At 56.5% G+C, this 23,208-nt stretch overlaps 1 protein-coding gene across 1 annotated transcript; it reads left to right on the top strand.

The window, feature by feature from the left end:
- Positions 1-8,895: 8,895 nt before the first annotated feature.
- On the top strand, positions 8,896-22,151 carry DCTPP1 (dCTP pyrophosphatase 1). The gene is made up of 4 exons (XM_078885391.1): positions 8,896-9,206; positions 10,521-10,631; positions 21,281-21,551; positions 22,050-22,151. The coding sequence occupies exons 1-4, from the start codon at positions 9,142-9,144 to the stop codon at positions 22,149-22,151; spliced, it is 549 nt and encodes a 182-aa protein (XP_078741517.1). The 5' UTR covers positions 8,896-9,141.
- Positions 22,152-23,208: the final 1,057 nt, after the last annotated feature.

Below are 23,208 nucleotides of genomic sequence, written 5' to 3' on the forward strand. Positions count from 1 at the left end.
CGGTGCTGACAGTGATGACGTCATCGGTGCCGACAGCGATGACGACAGTGATGATGACATCGGTGCTGACAGTGATGATGACATCGGTGCTGACAGCGATGACGTCATCGGTGCCGACGATGACGACAGCGATGACGATATCGGTGCCGACAGCGATGACGTCATCGGTGCCGACGATGACGACAGCGATGACGACATCGGTGCCGACAGTGATGATGACATCGGTGCTGACAGCGATGACGTCATCGGTGCCGACGATGACGACAGCGATGACGATATCGGTGCCGACAGCGATGACGTCATCGGTGCCGACGATGACGACAGCGATGACGACATCGGTGCCGACAGTGATGATGACATCGGTGCTGACAGCGATGACGTCATCGGTGCCGACAGCGATGACGACAGCGATGACGACATCGGTGCCGACAGCGATGACGTCATCGGTGCCGACGATGACGACAGCGATGACGACATCGGTGCCGACAGTGACGACATCGGTGCCGACAGTGATGACATCGATGACGGCAGAGGTGGCGGCAGCGGCAATGGCGGCAGATTTACGGAAGGAGGAGGAGGTGGTGGTGGTGGTGGTGGAGTGACGGGGTGAAGAGGTGCGGGCGGAGCTGATGGTGCTGCTGCTGCTGCTGCTGATGCAGCTGATGCTGCTACTACTGATGCTGATGGTGCTGATGATGATGATGATGGTGCTGATGCAGCTGATGGTGCTGATGATGATGGTGCTGTTGCTACTACTGCTGCTGCTGATGCTGCTGCTGCTGCTACTGATGCAGCTGATGCTGCTGCTGATGATGCTGCTGCTGTTGCTGATGGTGCTGCTGTTGTTGCTGCTACTGCTGCTGTTGCTGCTACTGCTGCTGCTGTTGCTGCTACTGCTGATGATGCTGATGATGTTGCTGCTGCTGATGATGCTGCTGCTACTACTGATGGTGCTGCTGCTGATGATGCTGCTGCTGTTGCTGCTGCTGATGGTGCTGCTACTACTGATGGTGCTGCTGCTGATGGTGCTGCTGTTGCTGCTGATGATGATGATTTGCCACGGGGACAGGTGAGACCGGACGGAGGCTGCCGTGGGCTCGGCATGGCTGCCCTCTAGGGGGCGGCTGGGAGAGATGACGATTTGTGTTGTTGTTGTTGTGTTGTTGTTGTGTTTGTGTTGTTGTGTTGTGGTGTTGTTGTTGTTGTTGTGTTGTTGTGTTGTTGTGTTGCTGTGTTGTTGTGTTGTTGTTGTTGTGTTTGACGATAGCGGGGGTGGGGAGAAGCGATGGCGGGCGACTGTAAGAGGGCGACTGCAGTAGATGCGGTGTCGCAGGGTGACTACGTGTCGCTCTACCCTGTCTCTCTCTCTTGTCTCAGTCTCTCAAACTCTCTCCCCTGTCTCTACCCTATCAGTCTCTCTCCCCTCTCTCCCCCCTGTCTCTCTCCCCTCTCCCCCCTGTCTCTCTCCCCTCTCCCCCCTGTCTCTCTCCCCTCTCTCCCCTCTCTCTCCCCTGTCTCTCTCCCCTCTCCCCCCTGTCTCTCTCCCCTCTCTCCCCTCTCTCTCCCCTGTCTCTCCCCTCTCTCTCCCCTCTCCCCCCTGTCTCTCCTCCCTCTCTCCCCTCTCTCCCCTGTCTCTCTCCCCTCTCCCCCCTGTCTCTCTCCCCTCTCCCCCCTGTCTCTCCTCCCTCTCTCCCCTGTCTCTCTCCCTGTGTCTCTCTCCTCTCTGTGCAAAGTCTCGACGGCGCTGGGTTCGGGCGGCGCAGGCCCTTGGCTTGCGCTCTGCGCCGCTAGAACCTGCGTCGGGAACACTCCACACACCGGTGTCACCTCCCTGTCGCGGCTACCACCACCACCAACTAACTAGCACCACCACCACCAACTAACTAGCACCACCACCAACTAACTAGCACCACCACCACCACGACCTACCACCACGAACTGACTACCTCCAACACGAACTACCACCACCACAAACTAACTAACTAGCTACCACCACCACCACAAACTACCACCACCAATTGACTATCACCACCACCAACTAACTAGCTACCACCACCACAAACTACCACCACGAACTGACTACCACCACCACGAACTACCACCACCAACACAAACTAACTAGCTAGCTACCACCACCAACACAAACTACCACCACCACCACCACGAACTGACTAACTAACTAGCTACCACCACCACGAACTGAAAAAAGAAGAAAAAAAAAAAGACCACCACCAACACGAACCACCACCACCACCACGAACCACCACCACCACGAACTAACTAACCACCACCACGAACTAACTAGCTACCACGACGACGACGATGGCGACGCTGTCACGGCTGCGATGAAGGAGGAGGCTGCGGTGACGACTGAGGAGCGGAGGCTGAACACATTGCTCATTTCGACGACACGGGTGGACTACAATGTTGTGGGATCCACACCGACCCGTGGAAATTGAAATAACAACAATGTAGTATCAGCCCGGAAGCGCGGGGTGGGGGTGGGTGGACGAGGTGATGGTGGACGTGATGGTGGACGAGGTGGTGGACGTGGTGGTGGATGAGGTGGTGGACGAGGTGGTTGGTTGTGGTGAGGTCTGTGAGTGCGCTGGTGTCGGCTGTTGTTGATGTACGGTGGTGATTGTCGCTGCTGCTGCTACTACTGCTGCTGCTAATGCTGCTACTACTGCTGCTACTGCTACTACTGCTACTGCTGCTGCTGCTAATGCTGCTACTACTGCTGCTACTGCTACTACTGCTACTGCTGCTGCTACTGCTGCTGCTACTGCTACTACTGCTGCTGCTAATGCTGCTACTGCTGCTGCTACTGCTGCTACTGCTGCTGCTACTGCTGCTACTGCTGCTGCTACTGCTGCTACTGCTGCTGCTACTGCTGCTACTGCTGCTACTACTGCTACTGCTGCTGCTAATGCTACTACTGCTGCTACTGCTGCTACTACTGCTGCTACTGCTACTACTGCTACTACTGCTACTGCTGCTGCTAATGCTACTACTGCTGCTACTGCTGCTACTACTGCTGCTACTGCTACTACTGCTGCTGCTAATGCTCCTTCTGCTACTACTGCTAATACGACTACTGCTGCTACTACAACAACTTCTGCTCCTACTGCTGCTCCTACTGCCGCTGCTGCTGCTGATGACGGCGGTGGCTGTGAATCTGGAGGAACACAACAACAACAACAACATGCCGTGGGTCGACGGAACGTGACAGACGCGCACCGTCAAACACCAACTCCGTGACCCAAAGTCGGCATCAGCAGCCTGCGTTTTCGACTGCGGCAGAAGGAAATCAGAGGAGCTACGAAGCTCTTCGTACACAGATGTCCAGCAAAGGTGGGGGGGGGGGGCACACGGAGTAAGAACGTGACAACAGCAATTGCACAACAACAGCAGCAGGCAGCGGTGACGTCACCACGACGCTTGTGCCAGGCCAAGTGCACCTTGAGGCTACCACGTGAAGTGTCGAACGCCCGCTGGTAGGAGGTCACGGGGCAGACCCAGCAGGTGCCACGGGTCGACTGACCGAGATGAGTGGCTGATGCACCACCTGTGACGCCTACTGTGCCAGGCTAGGTGCAGGAGGTCACGGGACAGACCCAGCATGTGCCACGGGTCGACTGACTGAGATGAGTGGCTGATGCACCACCTGTGCCCCCTACTGTGCCAGGCTAGGTGCAGGAGGTCACGGGACAGACCCAGCAGGTGCCATGGGGTTGACTGAGATGAGTGGCTGATGCACCACCTGTGCCCCCTACTGTGCCAGGCTAGGTGCAGGAGGTCACGGGACAGACCCAGCAGGTGCCATGGGGTTGACTGAGATGAGTGGCTGATGCACCACCTGTGCCGCCTACTGTGCCAGGCTAGGTGCAGGAGGAGGAGGTCACGGGACAGACAGAGGTACACACACAGAGGGACACACAGTGTACACACACACAGTGTACACACACACAGTGTACACACACACACAGTGTACACACACACAGTGTACACACACACAGTGTACACACACACACAGTGTACACACACACACACACAGTGTACACACACACAGTGTACACACACACAGTGTACACACACACACAGTGTATACACACACAGTGTACACACACACACAGTGTACACACACACACAGTGTACACACACACACAGTGTACACACACACAGTGTACACACACACAGTGTACACACACACACACAGTGTACACACACACACAGTGTACACACACAGTGTACACACACAGTGTACACACACACACTGTGTGTGTACACTGTGTACACACACACACAGTGTATACACACACAGTGTACACACACACACAGTGTACACACACAGTGTACACACACACACTGTGTGTGTGTGTACACTGTGTACACACACACACAGTGTATACACACACAGTGTACACACACACACAGTGTACACACACAGTGTACACACACACACTGTGTGTGTGTGTACACTGTGTACACACACACACAGTGTATACACACAGTGTACACACACACACAGTGTACACACACAGTGTACACACACACACTGTGTGTGTGTACACTGTGTACACACACAGTGTATACACACACAGTGTACACACACACAGTGTATACACACACACAGTGTACACACACACACAGTGTATACACACACAGTGTACACACACACACACAGTGTATACACACACAGTGTACACACACACACTGTGTGTGTGTACACTGTGTGTGTACACTGTGTACACACACAGTGTATACACACACAGTGTACACACACACACACAGTGTACACACACACACAGTGTACACACACACACTGTGTGTGTACACTGTGTACACACACAGTGTATACACACACAGTGTACACACACACACAGTGTACACACAGTGTACACACACACAGTGTACACACACACACAGTGTATACACACACAGTGTACACACACACACACACAGTGTATACACACACAGTGTACACACACACACAGTGTACACACACACAGTGTACACACACACACACACAGTGTATACACACACAGTGTACACACACACACACACAGTGTATACACACACAGTGTACACACACACACAGTGTACACACACAGTGTACACACACACACAGTGTACACACACAGTGTACACACACACAGTGTACACACACACACAGTGTATACACACACAGTGTACACACACACACAGTGTATACACACACAGTGTACACACACACACAGTGTACACACACAGTGTACACACACACAGTGTACACACACACACAGTGTATACACACACACAGTGTATACACACACAGTGTACACACACACAGTGTACACACACACAGTGTACACACACACAGTGTACACACACACACACAGTGTACACACACACAGTGTACACACACACAGTGTACACACACACACACAGTGTACACACAAACACAGTGTACACACACACACACAGTGTACACAGTGCACACAGTGTACACACACACACACACAGTGCACACACACACAGTGTACACACACAGTGCACACACACACAGTGTACACACACACAGTGCACACACCCACAGTACACACACACAGTACACACACACAGTGTACACACTACACAGTGTACACACTACACAGTGCACACACACACAGTGTACACACACACAGTGCACACACACAGTGTACACACACACAGTACACACACACAGTGTACACACTACACAGTGTACACACACACAGCTACACACACACAGTGTACACACACACAGTGTACACACTACACAGGTACACACACACACAGTGCACACACACAGTGTACACACTACACAGTGTACACACACACAGCTACACACACACAGTGTACACACTACACAGTGTACACACTACACAGGTACACACACACACAGTGCACACACACAGTGCACACACACACAGTGCACACACACAGTGCATACACACAGTGTACACACACACACAGTACACACACACACACAGTGTACACAGCACACACATACAGTACACACTACACAGTGCACACACACACACACAGTGCACACACAAGTACACACCACACAGGTACACACACAGGTACACACTACACAGGTACACACACAGGTACACACACAGTGCACACACACACACAGTGTACACACACACATACAGTACACACACACAGTGCACACACAAGTACACACCACACAGGTACACACTACACAGGTACACACACAGTGCACACACACAGTGCACACACACAGTACACACACACATACAGTACACACACACACAGTACACACACACACAGTGCACACACACACAGTACACACACACACACAGTGCACACACACACAGTACACACACACACACACACAGTACACACACACACAGTACACACACTACACACACACACAGTACACACACACAGTGCACACACACAGTGCACACACACACAGTGCACACACACACACACAGTACACACACACAGTGCACACACACACAGGTACACACACACAGTGCACACACACAGTGCACACACACAGTGCACACACACAGTGCACACACACAGTGCACACACACAATGCACACACACAGTGCACACACACACAGTGTACACACACACACACAGTACACACACACAGTGTACACACACAGTGCACACACACAGTGCACACACACACACAGTACACACACACAATGCACACACACAGTGCACACACAGTGTACACACACACACAGTGCACACACACACAGTACACACACACAGAACCACAACGTGTGGTTTACACGGCAGCTGGAGTAAATCCGATAAGCGACGAAGCTCTTGGCCACAGCGACAGACCGTAACCAAGCGACACCTTAACAGCCGTTCGATACGCTTATTGCGTTAAAAGCGAGGTGTTTGCTAAGGTCAAATTAAGCATCTTCTTGGTTCTTTAGTTAAAGTCACGTAGAAGGGAAGTAATAAAATAATAATTATTTTATTATATTATTATAGAATATTATTTTATGTTTTAGTTTTATTATTGTATTACTTCCCTTCTACGTGACGACTTTACCGAAAGAACCAAGAAAATGAATCCCTGCAGTCACGAAAGAAGCTTTAAATCGAAATCAAATTAAGTAATTTTGTTTTAAAATCGCCGTTGAGAGGCCTAGGCCTGACTTAGGCCTGAGCTAGGTTAGCGTTCTTAGGCGCAAACATTTTAAATGCAAGTTTTGTAACGGTGAAGTTACGTGCGCGCGTACTAATTGTTTGACACGTTGAGATGTGTTTGCTGAGGTGGGGGGGTGGGTTTTTAGTAGAAGAATTATAACGACAAGGAGGAAAATAAAACGATAAAGTGCCGATCTCAGCTCACCTCGTGTCAGCCTGAACAGGGTAGGCCGCGGGGCGGCTTCACATTTACCAGTACGGATAAGCACGGGCCCCGTAGGATTACATTGAGAATGCGTTTGTATTTACTACTATGGATAGGCACGGGCCCCATAGGATTACATTGAGAATAGGTTTGTATTTTCTACTACGGATAGGCACGGGCCCCCATAGGATTACATTGAGAAATGCGTTTGTATTTTCTACTACGGATAAGCACGGCCCCATAGGATTACATTGAGAATGCGTTTGTATTTTCTACTATGGATAGGCACGGGCCCCCATAGGATTACATTGAGAATACGTTTGTATTTTCTACTATGGATAGGCACGGGCCCCCATAGGATTACATTGAGAAATGCGTTTGTATTTTCTACTACGGATAAGCACGGCCCGATAGGATTACATTGAGAAATGCGTTTGTATTTTCTACTATGGATAGGCAGGGTCACCCATAGGATTACATTGAGAATACGTTTGTATTTTCTACTATGGATAGGCACGGGCCCCATTTGATTACATTGAGAATGCGTTTTGTATTTTCTACTACGGATAAGCACGGGCCCCCATTGGATTACATTGAGAATGCGTTTTGTATTTTTTACTATGGATAAGCAGGGTCACCCATAGGATTGCATTAAGAATACGTTTGTATTTTCTAATATGGATAAGCACGAGCCCCATCGGATTGCCTTGAGAAATGCGTTTGTATTTTCTACTACGGATAAGCACGGCCCCATAGGATTACATTGAGAAATGCGTTTGTATTTAATACTACGGATAAGCAGGGTCACCCATAGGATTACATTGAGAACACGTTTGTATTTTCTACTACGGATAGGCACGGGCCCCCATAGGATTACATTGAAAATGCGTTTGTATTTTTTACTATGGATAAGCAGGGTCACCCATAGGATTGCATTAAGAATACGTTTGTATTTTCTAATATGGATAAGCACGAGCCCCATCGGATTGCCTTGAGAAATGCGTTTGTATTTCCTACTACGGATAAGCACAAGCCCCATAGGATTACATTGAGCAATGCGTTTGTATTTCCTACTACGGATAAGCACAAGCCCCATAGGATTACATTGAGAATACGTTTGTATTTTTTACTACGGATAAGCACGGGCCCCATAGAATTACATTAAGAATGCGTTTGTATTTTGTACTACGGATAAGCATTAGCCCCATAGAATTACATTGAGAATCCGTTTGTATTTTCTACTACGCATAAGCACGAGCCCGATAGGATTACATTAAGAAATGCGTTTGTATTTTCTACTATGGATAGGCATGGGCACCCATAGGATTACATTGAGAATGCGTTTGTATTTACTACTACGGATAAGCACGGGCCCCCATAGGATTACATTGAGAATACGTTTGCATTTTCTACTATGGATAGGCATGGGCACCCATAGGATTACATTGAGAATGCGGTTGTATTTTCTACTACGGATTAGCACGCCCCCATAGGATTACATTGATAAATGCGTTTGTATTTTCTACTACGGATAAGCAGGGTCAGCCATGGCGTAACGACCACAACCGGGCGACGTCATGACGCTGGGAGGTGACGTCACGACCGCCACCGAGACACGACGTCACGTCCGCCACCTGAACGTGACGTCACTACCGGCACCACTTTTCGCGGGAAAAAAACATTTTGAGGGGTTTGGGGAGAAAAAAACTTTAATCGCTAAAAGCTTTAGAGTTTAACATTTAACTCTTAATTATTGTGGCTGTTGTTGTTGTTGTATAACCTTCTCGATGGAGGCCGAAGCGAACGGCGAAGGATCTTTCTCCTTCAGCCCCGAACCCACCCTGGAGACGCTGTGAGTTGACCGTGGGGGGGGGGGGTGGTGGTGGCGGTTGCCCGCCTGAGGCGCACCGGAGCACGGCGGCCGCTCAGGCAAGGCCGTAGGCTTCGGGCCTCCTCTACGGGGTGGCTAGAGGCTACCTGGGGGAGCTGTGTCTGTATCATAGGGGGTGCTACTCGCAGCACTTGCCCCTACAGCCCTGCTAGAGGCTACCTGGGGGAGCTTTGTCTGTGTGTACATCATAGGTGGTGCTACTAGCAGCACTTGCCCCTGCAGCCCTGCTAGAGGCTACCTGGGGGAGCTTTGTCTGTGTGTACATCATAAGTGGTGCTACTAGCAGCACTTGCCCCTACATCCCTGCTAGAGGCTACCTGGGGGAGCTTTGTCTGTGTGTACATCATAGGTGGTGCTACTAGCAGCACTTGCCCCTACATCCCTGCTAGAGGCTACCTGGGGGAGCTTTGTCTGTGTGTACATCATAGGTGGTGCTACTAGCAGCACTTGCCCCTGCAGCCCTGCTAGAGGCTACCTGGGGGAGCTTTGTCTGTGTGTGGCTATGAGATGTTGACGACCTCGTCTGGTCTGCAGGAGCTCATGGGTTCGATCCCAACCCCTGACGATGCCTGCTGCTGCTGCTGTAGATTTGGAGCAACTATTTTGTCCCGTCAAACACTCCACTCACCCCACCCCTCACCCCACCCCTCACCCCATCACTCACCACCCCACCACCCCACCACTCACCCCACCACTCACCCCACCACTCACCCACCACTCACTCACCCACTACTCTCCCCACTACTCTCCCCACCACTCACCCACCACTCACCCACCCCACCACTCACCCACCACTCACCCCACCACTCACCCCACCACTCCCCACCACCCCACCCACCCCACCACTCACCCCACTCTCCCCACCCACCCCACCACTCTCCCCACCACTCACCCCACCACTCACCCCACCCCACCACTCACCCACCACTCACCCCACCCACCCCACCACCCACCCCACCACTCACCCCACCACTCACCACCACTCACTCACCCCACCACCCACTCACCCCACCACTCTCCCCACCACTCACCCCACCACTCACCCACTCTCCCCACCACTCACCCACCCCACCACTCTCCCCACCACTCACCCCACCACTCACCCCACCACTCACCCCACCACTCACCAGCCCACTCACCCCACCACTCACCACACCACTCACCCCACCACTCACCCCACCACTCTCCCCACCACTCACCCCACCACTCACCCCACCACTCACCCCACCACTCACCCCACCACTCACTCTCCCCACCACTCTCCCACTGCTCTAGCCGGCAGATGCAAGAAGCCTTCACGGAGGAGCGAGATTGGCGCAAGTTCCACCAGCCGCGCAGCCTGCTGCTTGCGCTAGTCGGGGAAGTGGGAGAGTTGGCGGAGCTGTTGTGAGTGGCGCAGACACCGCACTCACTCAGTCACTCAGTCAGTCAGTCAGTCACTCAGTCAGTCACTCAGTCACTCAGTCAGTCACTCACTCAGTCAGTCAGTCACTCAGTCACTCACTCACACACTCACTCACTCGGTTACCACACCACACTCACTCACACACTCAGTCACTCACTCAGTCACTCAGTCACTCAATCAGTCAGTCACTCACTCACCCCACCACTCACCCACCACTCACTCGCCCCACCACTCACCCCACCACTCACTCACCCCACCACTCACCCCACCACTCACCCCACCACTCACCAGCCGCGCAGCCTGCTGCTTGCGCTGGTCGGGGAAGTGGGAGAGTTGGCGGAGCTGTTGTGAGTGGCGCAGACACCGCACTCACTCAGTCACTCAGTCAGTCAGTCACTCAATCAGTCAGTCACTCAGTCAGTCAGTCACTCAGTCAGTCAGTCACTCAGTCACTCACTCACACACTCACTCAGTTACCACACCACACTCACTCACTCACACACTCAGTCACTCACTCACTCAGTCACTCAGTCACTCACTCAATCAGTCAGTCACTCACTCACCCCACCACTCACCCCACCACTCACTCGCCCCACCACTCACCCCACCACTCACTCACCCCACCACTCACCCCACCACTCACCCCACCACTCACCAGCCGCGCAGCCTGCTGCTTGCGCTGGTCGGGGAAATGGGAGAGTTGGCGGAACTGTTGTGAGTGGCGCAGACACCGCACTCACTCAGTCACTCAGTCAGTCAGTCAGTCACTCAATCAGTCAGTCACTCACTCAGTCAGTCATTCAGTCAGTCACTGAGTCAGTCAGTCACTCACTCAGTCAGTCAGTCACTCAGTCACTCACTCACACACTCACTCACTCAGTTACCACACCACAGTCACTCACTCACACACTCAGTCACTCACTCACTCAGTCACTCACTCAATCAGTCAGTCAGTCACTCACCCCACCACTCACTCGCCCCACCACTCACCCCACCACTCACTCACCCCACCACTCACCCCACCACTCACCCCACCACTCACCAGCCGCGCAGCCTGCTGCTTGCGCTGGTCGGGGAAGTGGGAGAGTTGGCGGAACTTTTGTGAGTGGCGCAGACACCGCACTCACTCAGTCACTCAGTCAGTCACTCACTCAGTCAGTCACTCACTCAGTCAGTCAGTCACTCACTCACTCAGTCACTCAGTCAGTCAGTCACTCAGTCACTCACTCACTCAGTCACTCACTCACTCACCACACCACACCGCACTCAGTCAGTCAGTCAGTCAGTCACTCAGTCAGTCAGTCAGTCACTCACTCACTTACTCACTCAGTCACTCACTCAGTCAGTCACTCGCTCACTCACTCACTCACTCAGTCACTCAGTCACTCACTCAGTCACTCACTCACTCACTCATTTACTCACTCAGTCAGTCACTCGCTCACTCACTCAGTCACTCAGTCAGTCAGTCACTCACTCAGTCACTCACTCAGTCACTCACTCAGTCAGTCACTCGCTCACTCACTCACTCACTCATTTACTCACTCAGTCAGTCACTCACTCACTCACTCAGTCACTCAGTCAGTCAGTCACTCACTCATTTACTCACTCAGTCAGTCACTCACTCAGTCACTCAGTCACTCACTCACTCACTCATTTACTCACTCAGTCAGTCACTCACTCACTCACTCACTCAGTCACTCAGTCAGTCAGTCACTCACTCATTTACTCACTCAGTCAGTCACTCACTCAGTCACTCAGTCACTCACTCACTCACTCATTTACTCACTCAGTCAGTCACTCGCTCACTCACTCACTCAGTCACTCAGTCAGTCAGTCACTCACTCAGTCACTCACTCACTCACTCAGTCACTCACTCACTCAGTCAGTCACTCGCTCACTCACTCACTCACTCACTCACTCACTCAGTCACTCAGTCAGTCAGTCACTCACTCAGTCACTCACTCACTCATTTACTCACTCAATCAGTCACTCAGTCACTCACTCACCACACCTCACTCACCACACTCACTCACTCACTTATTCACTCACTCACTCACTCACACTCACTCAGTCACTCACTCATTTACTCACTCACTCACTCAGCTACCCCCACCACACTCACTCACTCGCTCACTCACTCACCACACCCCACCACACTCACCACACCACACTCACTCAGTCACTCAGTCACTCACTCACTCAGTCACTCACCACACCGCACTCACTCACCACACCACACTCACTCAGTCACTCACTCACCACACCCCACCACACTCACCACACCACACTCACTCAGTCACTCACTCACCACACCCCACCACACTCACTCACTCAGTCACTCACACTCACTCAGTCACTCAGTCACTCACTCACTCACTCAGTCACTCACTCAGTCACTCACACTCACTCAGTCACTCACTCACTCACTCAGTCACTCACACTCACTCAGTCACTCAGTCACTCACTCACTCACTCAGTCACTCACTCAGTCACTCACTCAGTCACTCACTCAGTCACTCACTCACTCATTTACTCACTCAGTCAGTCACTCGCTCACTCACTCACTCACTCACTCACTCACTCACTCACTCAGTCACTCAGTCAGTCAGTCAGTCAGTCACTCAGTCACTCAGTCACTCACTCACTCATTTACTCACTCAGTCAGTCACTCGCTCACTCACTCACTCAGTCACTCAGTCAGTCAGTCACTCACTCAGTCACTCACTCACTCAGTCACTCACTCACTCAGTCACTCGCTCACTCACTCACTCACTCAGTCACTCAGTCAGTCACTCACTCAGTCACTCACTCACTCATTTACTCACTCAATCAGTCACTCAGTCACTCACTCACCACACCTCACTCACCACACCTCACTCACCACACTCACTCACTCACTTATTTACTCACTCACTCACTCACACTCACTCAGTCACTCACTCACTCACTCAGCTACCCCCACCACACTCACTCACTCGCTCACTCACTCACTCACTCACCACACCCCACCACACTCACCACACCACACTCAGTCACTCAGTCACTCACTCACTCAGTCACTCACCACACCGCACTCACTCACCACACCACACTCACTCAGTCACTCACTCACCACACCCCACCACACTCACTCACTCAGTCACTCACACTCACTCAGTCACTCAGTCACTCACTCACTCACTCAGTCACTCACTCACTCAGTCACTCACACTCACTCAGTCACTCAGTCACTCACTCACTCACTCAGTCACTCACACTCACTCAGTCACTCACTCACTCAGTCACTCACTCACTCAGTCACTCACTCACTCACTCAGTCACTCACTCAGTCACTCACTCACTCACTCAGTCACTCACTCAGTCACTCACTCACTCACTCAGTCACTCACTCAGTCACTCACTCACTCACTCAGTCACTCACTTCCCCCACACTCACTCAGTCCCCATTTACCCCTCACTCCCCTCACCCCCCTACCTCTCTCCTCACTCCCCTACCTCTCCCCCCTCACTCCCCCCTCACTCCCCTACCTCTCTCCTCACTCCCCTCACTCTCCCCCCTCACTCCCCCCTCACCTCCCCTACCTCTCTCCTCACTCCCCTACCTCTCCCCCCTCACTCCCCCCTCACCCCCCTACCTCTCTCCTCACTCCCCTACCTCTCCCCCCTCACTCCCCCCTCACTCCCCTACCTCTCTCCTCACTCCCCTCACTCTCCCCTCACTCCCCTACCTCCCCCCTCACTCCCCTACCTCTCTCCTCACTCCCCTCACTCTCCCCTCACTCCCCTACCTCCCCCCTCACTCCCCTACCTCTCCCCCCTCACTCCCCCCTCACTCCCCTACCTCTCCCCCTCACTCCCCTACCTCTCCCCCCTCACTCCCCCCTCACTCCCCTACCTCTCCCCTCACTCCCCTACCTCTCCCCCCTCACTCCCCCCTCACTCCCCTGCCTCTCTCCTCACTCCCCTACCTCTCCCCCCTCACTCCCCCCTCACTCCCCTGCCTCTCTCCTCACTCCCCTACCTCTCCCCCTCACTCCCCCCTCACTCCCCTACCTCTCTCCTCACTTCCCCTCACTCTCCCCTCACTCCCCTACCTCCCCCCTCACTCCCCTACCTCTCTCCTCACTCCCCTACCTCTCCCCCCTCACTCCCCCCCTCACTCCCCTACCTCTCTCCTCACTCCCCTCACTCTCCCCTCACTCCCCTACCTCCCCCCTCACTCCCCTACCTCTCTCCTCACTCCCCTACCTCTCCCCCCTCACTCCCCCCTCACTCCCCTACCTCTCTCCTCACTCCCCTCACTCTCCCCTCACTCCCCTACCTCCCCCCTCACTCCCCTACCTCTCTCCTCACTCCCCTCACTCTCCCCTCACTCCCCTACCTCCCCCTCACTCCCCTACCTCTCTCCTCACTCCCCTCACTCTCCCCTCACTCCCCTACCTCCCCCCTCACTCCCCTACCTCTCCCCCCTCACTCCCCCCTCACTCCCCTACCTCTCCCCTCACTCCCCTACCTCTCCCCCCTCACTCCCCCCTCACTCCCCTACCTCTCCCCCTCACTCCCCTACCTCTCCCCCCTCACTCCCCCCTCACTCCCCTGCCTCTCTCCTCACTCCCCTACCTCTCCCCCCTCACTCCCCCCTCACTCCCCTGCCTCTCTCCTCACTCCCCTACATCTCCCCCCTCACTCCCCCCTCACTCCCCTGCCTCTCTCCTCACTCCCCTACCTCTCCCCCCTCACTCCCCTCACTCCCCTACCTCTCTCCTCACTCCCCTACCTCTCCCCCCTCACTCCCCCCTCACTCCCCTGCCTCTCTCCTCACTCCCCTACCTCTCCCCCCTCACTCCCCCCTCACTCCCCTACCTCTCTCCTCACTCCCCCCCCTCACTCCCCTACCTCTCTCCTCACTCCCCTACCTCTCCCCCCTCACTCCCCCTCACTCCCTACCTCTCTCCTCACTCCCCTACCTCTCCCCCTCACTCCCCCTCACTCCCCTACCTCTCTCCTCACTCCCCTACCTCTCCCCCCTCACTCCCCCCTCACTCCCCTACCTCTCTCCTCACTCCCCTACCTCTCCCCTCACTCCCCCTCTCACTCCCCTACCTCTCCCCTCACTCCCCTCACTCCCCTACCTCTCCCCTCACTCCCCTCCCCTCACTCCCCTCACTCCCCCTCACTCCCCTACCTCTCCCTCACTCCCCCTCACTCCCCTCACTCCCCCTCACTCCCTCCTCCCCCCTCACTCCCCCTACCTCTCCCCTCACTCCCCCCTCACTCCCCTCACTCCCCCTCACTCCCCTACCTCTCCCCTCACTCCCCTCTCACCCCCTACCTCTCCCCTCACTCCCCCCTCACTCCCCTACCTCTCCCCTCACTCCCCTACCTCTCCCCTCACTCCCCTCTCACCCCCCTACCTCTCCCTCACTCCCCCCTCACTCCCCTACCTCTCCCCTCACTCCCCTCTCACCCCCTACCTCTCCCCTCACTCCCCCTCACTCCCCTACCTCTCCCTCCTCCCTACCTCCCCTCACTCCCCTCTCACCCCCCTACCTCTCCCCTCACTCCCCCCTCACTCCCCTACCTCTCCCCCTTCACTCCCCTCTCACTCCCCTACCTCTCCCCTCACTCCCCCCTCACTCCCCTACCTCTCCCCTCACTCCCCCCTCACTCCCCTCACTCCCCCCCTCACTCCCCTACCTCTCCCCTCACTCCCCTCTCACCCCCCTACCTCTCCCCTCACTCCCCCTCACTACCTCTCCCCTCACTCCCCTACCTCTCCGCTCACTCCCCCTCTCACCCCCCTACCTCTCCCCTCACTCCCCCCTCACTCCCCTACCTCTCCCCTCACTCCCCTCTCACCCCCCCTACCTCTCCCCTCACTCCCCCCTCACTCCCCTACCTCTCCCCTCACCCCCCTAACCTCTCCCCTCACTCCCCTCTCACTCCCCTACCTCTCCCCTCACCCCCCTACCTCTCCCCTCACTCCCCCCTCACTCCCCTACCTCTCCCCTCACTCCCCCCCTCACTCCCCCTACCTCTCCCCTCACCCCCCTACCTCCCCCCTCACTCCCCCCTCACTCCCCTACCTCTCCCCCCTCACTCCCCTCACCTCCCCCCTCACTCCCCCCCTCACCCCCCTACCTCTCCCCTCACTCCCCTACCTCTCCCCCCTCACTCCCCTACCTCCCCCCTCACTTCCCCCCTCACCCCCCTACCTCTCCCCTCACTCCCCTACCTCTCCCCTCACCCCCCTACCTCTCCCCTCACTCCCCTACCTCTCCCCTCACTCCCCTCTCACTCCCCTACCTCTCCCCCCTCACTCCCCCCTCACTACCCCTACCTCTCCCCTCACTCCCCTACCTCTCCCCTCACTCCCCTCTCACTCCCCTACCTCTCCCTCTCTCTCCCCCCCACCACTCCCTTACCTCTCCCCTCACTCCCCTACCTCTCCCCTCACTCCCCCCTCACTCCCCTACCTCTCCCCTCACTCCCCTACCTCTCCCCTCACTCCCCTCTCACTCCCCTACCTCTCCCCTCTCTCTCCCCCCCCACCACTCCCCTACCTCTCCCCTCACTCCCCTACCTCTCCCCTCACTCCCCTCTCACTCCCCTACCTCTCCCTCTCTCTCCCCCCCACCACTCCCCTACCTCTCCCCTCACTCCCCTACCTCTCCCCTCACTCCCCTACCCTCTCCCCTCACTCCCCTCTCACTCCCCTCACTCCCCTCTCACTCCCCTACCTCTCCCCCCTCACTCCCCTACCTCTCCCCTCACTCCCCCTCACTCCCCTACCTCTCCCCTCACTCCCCTACCTCTCCCCTCACTCCCCCCTCACTCCCCTACCTCTCCCCTCACTCCCCTCTCACTCCCCTACCTCTCCCCTCACTCACTCCCCCTCACTCCCCTACCTCTCCCCTCACTCCCCTACCTCTCCCCTCACTCCCCCCTCACTCCCTACCTCTCCCCTCACTCCCCTCTCACTCCCCTACCTCTCCCCTCACTCCCCTCTCACTCCCCTACCCTCCCCCCTCACTCCCTTCACTCCCCCCTCACTCCCCTCTCACTCCCCTACCTCTCCCCCCTCACTCCCCTACCTCTCCCCTACCTCTCCCCTCACTCCCCCCTCACTCCCCTACCTCTCCCCTCACTCCCCTCTCACTCCCCTACCTCTCCCCTCACTCCCCTACCTCTCCCCTACCTCTCCCCTCACTCCCCCTCACTCCCCTACCTCTCCCCTTACTCCCCTACCTCTCCCCTCACTCCCCCCTCACTCCCCCCTCACTCCCCTACCTCTCCCCTCACTCCCCTCTCACTCCCCTACCTCTCCCCCCTCACTCCCCTACCTCTCCCCTCACTCCCCTACCTCTCCCCTACCTCTCCCCTCACTCCCCTCTCACTCCCCTACCTCTCCCCTCACTCCCCTACCTCTCCCCTACCTCTCCCCTCACTCCCCCCTCACTCCCCTACCTCTCCCCTCACTCCCTCCTCACTCCCCACCTCTCCCCTCACTCCCTCTACCCTACCATACCTATACACTCCCCTACCTCTCCCCTCACTCCCCCCTCACTCCCCTACCTCCCCCCTCACTCCCCTCTCACTCCCCTACCTCTCCCCTCACTCCCCCTACCTCTCCCCTACCTCTCCCCTCACTCCCCCCTCACTCCCCTACCTCTCCCCCTCACTCCCCTCTCACTCCCCTACCTCTCCCCTCACTCCCCTCTCACTCCCCTACCTCTCCCCTCACTCCCCCCTCACTCCCCTACCTCCCCCCTCACTCCCCTCTCACTCCCCTACCTCTCCCCTCACTCCCCTCTCACTCCCCTACCTCTCCCCTCACTCCCCTCTCACTCCCCTACCTCTCCCTTCACTCCTTCCTCACTCCCCTACCTCTCCCTCACTCCCCTACCTCTCCCCTCACCCCCCTACCTCTCCCCTCACTCCCCTACCTCTCCCCTCACTCCCCTCTCACTCCCCTCACTCCCCCCTCACTCCCCTACCTCTCCCCTCACCTCCCCTACCTCTCCCCTCACTCCCCTCTCACTCCCCTACCTCTCCCCCCTCACTCCCCTCTCACTCCCCTACCTCTCCCCTCACTCCCCTACCTCTCCCCTCACTCCCCTACCTCTCCCCTCACTCCCCCCTCACTCCCCTACCTCTCCCCTCACTCCCCTCTCACTCCCCTACCTCTCCCCTCACTCCCCTACCTCTCCCCTCACTCCCCTCTCACTCCCCTACCTCTCCCCTCACTCCCCTACCTCCCCCCTCACTCCCCCCTCACTCCCCGCTCACTCCCCTCACTCCCCTACCTCTCCCCTCACTCCCCCCTCACTCCCCTCACTCCCCTCCCTCACTCCCCTCACTCCCCCCTCACCTCCCCTCACTCCCCCCTCACTCCCCTCACTCCCCCCTCACCCCCCTACCTCTCCCCTCACTACCCTCTCACTCCCCTCTCACTCCCCTCACTCCCCTCCCTCACTCCCCTCACTCCCCCCTCACTCCCCTCACTCCCCTCTCACTCCCCCCTCACTCCCCTACCTCTCCCCTCACTCCCCCCTCACTCCCCTACCTCTCCCCTCACTCCCCCCTCACTCCCCTACCTCTCCCCTCACTCCCCTCTCACTCCCCTCACTCCCCCCTCACTCCCCTACCTCTCCCCTCACTCCCCTACCTCCCCCCTCACTCCCCCCTCACTCCCCTCACTCCCCCCTCACTCCCCTACCTCCCCCCTCACTCCCCTCTCACTCCCCTCTCACTCCCCTACCTCTCCCCTCACTCCCCCCTCACCCCCCTACCTCTCCCCTCACTACCCTCTCACTCCCCTACCTCTCCCCTCACTCCCCCCTCACCCCCCTACCTCCCCCCTCACTCCCCTCTCACTCCCCTACCTCTCCCCTCACTCCCCTCTCACTCCCCTACCTCTCCCCTCACTCCCCCCTCACTCCCCTACCTCTCCCCTCACTCCCCCCTCACCCCCCTACCTCTCCCCTCACTACCCTCTCACTCCCCTCTCACTCCCCTCACTCCCCTCCCTCACTCCCCTCACTCCCCCCCTCACTCCCCTCACTCCCCTCTCACTCCCCTACCTCTCCCCTCACTCCCCTACCTCTCCCCTCACTCCCCCCTCACTCCCCTACCTCTCCCCTCACTCCCCCCTCACTCCCCTACCTCTCCCCTCACTCCCCTCTCACTCCCCTCACTCCCCCCTCACTCCCCTACCTCTCCCCTCACTCCCCTACCTCCCCCCTCACTCCCCCCTCACTCCCCTACCTCTCCCCTCACTCCCCCCTCACTCCCCTACCTCCCCCCTCACTCCCCTCTCACTCCCCTCTCACTCCCCTACCTCTCCCCTCACTCCCCTACCTCCCCCCTCACTCCCCTCTCACTCCCCTACCTCTCCCCTCACTCCCCTACCTCTCCCCCCTCACTCCCCTACCTCTCCCCTCACTCCCCCCCTCACTCCCCTCCCTCACTCCCCTCACTCCCCCCTCACTCCCCTACCTCTCCCCTCACTCCCCTCTCACTCCCCTACCTCTCCCCTCACTCCCCTACCTCTCCCCTCACTCCCCCCTCACTCCCCTACCTCTCCCCTCACTCCCCCCTCACTCCCCTACCTCCCCCCTCACTCCCCTCTCACTCCCCTACCTCTCCCCTCACTCCCCTACCTCTCCCCCCTCACTCCCCTACCTCTCTCCTCACTCCCCCCTCACTCCCCTCCCTCACTCCCCTCACTCCCCCCTCACTCCCCTACCTCTCCCCTCACTCCCCTCTCACTCCCCTACCTCTCCCCTCACTCCCCTACCTCTCCCCTCACTCCCCTACCTCTCCCCTCACTCCCCTACCTCTCCCCTCACTCCCCTACCTCTCCCCTCACTCCCCTACCTCTCCCCTCACTCCCCTACCTCCCCCCTCACTCCCCTACCTCTCCCCCCTCACTCCCCTACCTCTCCCCTCACTCCCCTACCTCTCCCCTCACTCCCCCCTCACTCCCCTACCTCTCCCCCCTCACTCCCCTCCCTCACTCCCCTCACTCCCCCCTCACTCCCCTACCTCTCCCCTCACTCCCCTCTCACTCCCCTACCTCTCCCCTCACTCCCCTACCTCTCCCCTCTCTACCCCCCTCACTCCCCGCTCTCTCTCCTCTCTCCCCTCACTCCCCTAACTCCCCCCACTCCACTCCCCCACTCCACTCCCCTCCCTCTCTCCCCTCACTCCCCTCACTCCCCCCACTCCACTCCCCTCCCTCTCTCCCCTCACTCCCCTCACTCCCCTACCTCTCTCCCCTCACTCTCTTTTTTCACTCCCCTACCTCTCCCCTCTCTCCCCTACCTCTCCCTCTCTCTCCCCCCCCACACTCCCCTCTCTCCCCTTTCTCTCTCTCCCCTCACTCCCCTACCTCTACCCTACCACTCACTCCCCCCCCTCTCTCCCCTCCCTCCCGCCCACAGCCAGTGGCGCTGTGTCCCCCAGGAGCCGTGTGTGGGCCTGCCCGGCTGGAGCGAGGGGGGAGCGCGCTCAGCTGGGCCAGGAGCTGGACCACGTGATGGTCTACTTCTCCCTTCACACCCCTCTCCCTCCTCACTCTCCTCTCTCTCCCCTCTCTCCCCTACCTCCCTACCTCCTCTCCCCACAGCCAGTGGCGCTGTGTCCCCCAGGAGCCGTGTGTGGGCCTGCCCGGCTGGAGCGAGGGGGAGCGCGCTCAGCTGGGCCAGGAGCTGGCGGACGTGCTGATCTACCTGCTGGAGTTGTCGGCGGCCTGCCACGTCGACTTGCCGCGCGCCGCCCTGCACAAGCTAGGCCTCAACCGGCTCAAGTACCCGGCGGGGAGGGTACGCGGCTCCGCCAGGAAGCACACGGAGTACGCGGCGGGGGAGCTGGGGGGGGGAGGGGGGGTGGTGGGGGAGGTGGGGGAGAGAAAGGTGGAGGTGGTGGTGGTGGGGGAGGTGGGGGAGGTAGGGGAGAGAAAGGTGGAGGTGGGGGAGGTGGGGGAGGTGGGGGAGGTAGGGGAGAGAAAGGTGGAGGTGGTGGTGGTGGGGGAGGTGGGGGGGGAGGAGAGGAAGGGGGAGGTGGGGGGGGAGCGGGGGGAGGTGGGTGAGGTGGTGGTGGAGCGGATGGAGGTGGAGGAGGTGGTGGGGGAGCGGGAGAAGGAGCGGGGGGAGGTGGTGGAGGAGGGGGAGGTGGAGGAGGTGGTGGGGGAGGAGGAGGTGGTGGTGGTGGAGAGGAAGGTGGAGGAGCGGGGGGAGGTGGTGGTGGAGGAGAGGAACGGGGAGGTGGTGGATAATAGGAAGGTGGAGGTGGAGAAGCAGGGGGAGGTGGTGGTGGTGGATGATAGGAAGGGGGAGGTGGAGGAGGTGGTGGTGGTGGAGAGGAAGGTGGAGGTGGTGGTGGAGGTGGTGGAGGAGAGGAAGGTGGAGGTGGTGGGGAAGAGGAATAAGGTGGTGGATGAGCACGAGGAGGTGGAGGAGGAGGTGGTGGGGAAGAGAAAGAAGGTGGAGCATGAGTAGGTGGAGCAGGTGGAGGAGGTGGAGCGGAGGGGGTAAAGTCACGTAGATCTATAAATAAGAATGATGATGATGATGGTAAAAGTAAAATGAAAAAAAAATTAACCCGTAAAAACAAAGTGTTTCACTCTAAATCCTTTATATGCGTGGCGGCCAGAGTCCTCTCGTCCTCTGGCTTGAGATGGCTGCCACCTATGGGTCAGATGATTGCCTGCCACCATTAAGCAATTGGTTATTAAATATTAAAAATAAAATTCCTAAAAAGTGTAAAGTTATGGGAAAAAATTTTCACGAAAATCAATTGTCACGCACAACGAGTCTGTGTGCAAAATGTCAGCTCGATTGGATCACGGGAAGTGGGTTGAAACACGACCGAAAGATTTGCACGGTCGCAAGCGCGCAAGCAAGCAAGCAATTGAACTTAATATAAAGGATTTAAAAATTAACCCGTAAAAACAAAATTTTTCTCACTCTAAATCCTTTATATGCGTGGCGGCTAGAGTCCTCTCGTCCTCTGGCTTGAGATGGCTGCCACCTATGGGTCAGATGATTGCCTGCCACCATTAAGCAATTGGTTATTAAATATGATTTTTTTTTCCCCTAAAAAGTGGAAAATTTTGGGAATTTTTTTTCACGACAATGCATTGTCACGCACAGCGAGTCTGTGTGCAAAATGTCAGCTCGATTGGATCACGGGAAGTGGGTTAGAAAACGACCGAAAGATTTGCACGGTCCTAAGCGCAAGCAAGCAAGCGAACTTAATATAAAGGATTTAAAAACAAAGTTTTTCACTATAAATCCTTTACATGCGTGGCATCGGTTTTATTTTATTATTCATTTCTGTTTTTCTTGAGTAAGAGTTTCATTTTTATCACATTGGTATTTTAAATTAAATATGAAAAAAAAAAATCCTAAAAAGTGGAAATTTTTTTAAAAACATTTTTTCACGAAAATCAATTGTCACGCACAACGAGTCTGTGTGCAAAATGTCAGCTCGATTGGATCACGGGAAGTGGGTTAGAAAACGACCGAAAGATTTGCACGGTCGCAAGCGTAAATA

Source organism: Lampetra fluviatilis, unplaced genomic scaffold (genome assembly GCF_964198595.1).
Source record: "Lampetra fluviatilis unplaced genomic scaffold, kcLamFluv1.1 SCAFFOLD_864, whole genome shotgun sequence".
In the NCBI taxonomy this organism is placed as follows: domain Eukaryota; kingdom Metazoa; phylum Chordata; class Hyperoartia; order Petromyzontiformes; family Petromyzontidae; genus Lampetra; species Lampetra fluviatilis.

What these genes read in the sequence shown, in the direction of transcription:
- DCTPP1 (XM_078885391.1), top strand. Translation starts at nt 9,142, where the DNA reads ATGGAGGCCGAAGCGAACGGCGAAGGATCTTTCTCCTTCAGCCCCGAA. An exon ending in GAACCCACCCTGGAGACGCT is followed by an intron (nt 9,207 to 10,520) that starts GTGAGTTGACCG and finishes CCACTGCTCTAG; the next exon opens with CCGGCAGATGCAAGAAGCCT. An exon ending in GAGGGGGGGTGGTGGGGGAG is followed by an intron (nt 21,552 to 22,049) that starts GTGGGGGAGAGA and finishes GTGGTGGAGGAG; the next exon opens with AGGAAGGTGGAGGTGGTGGG.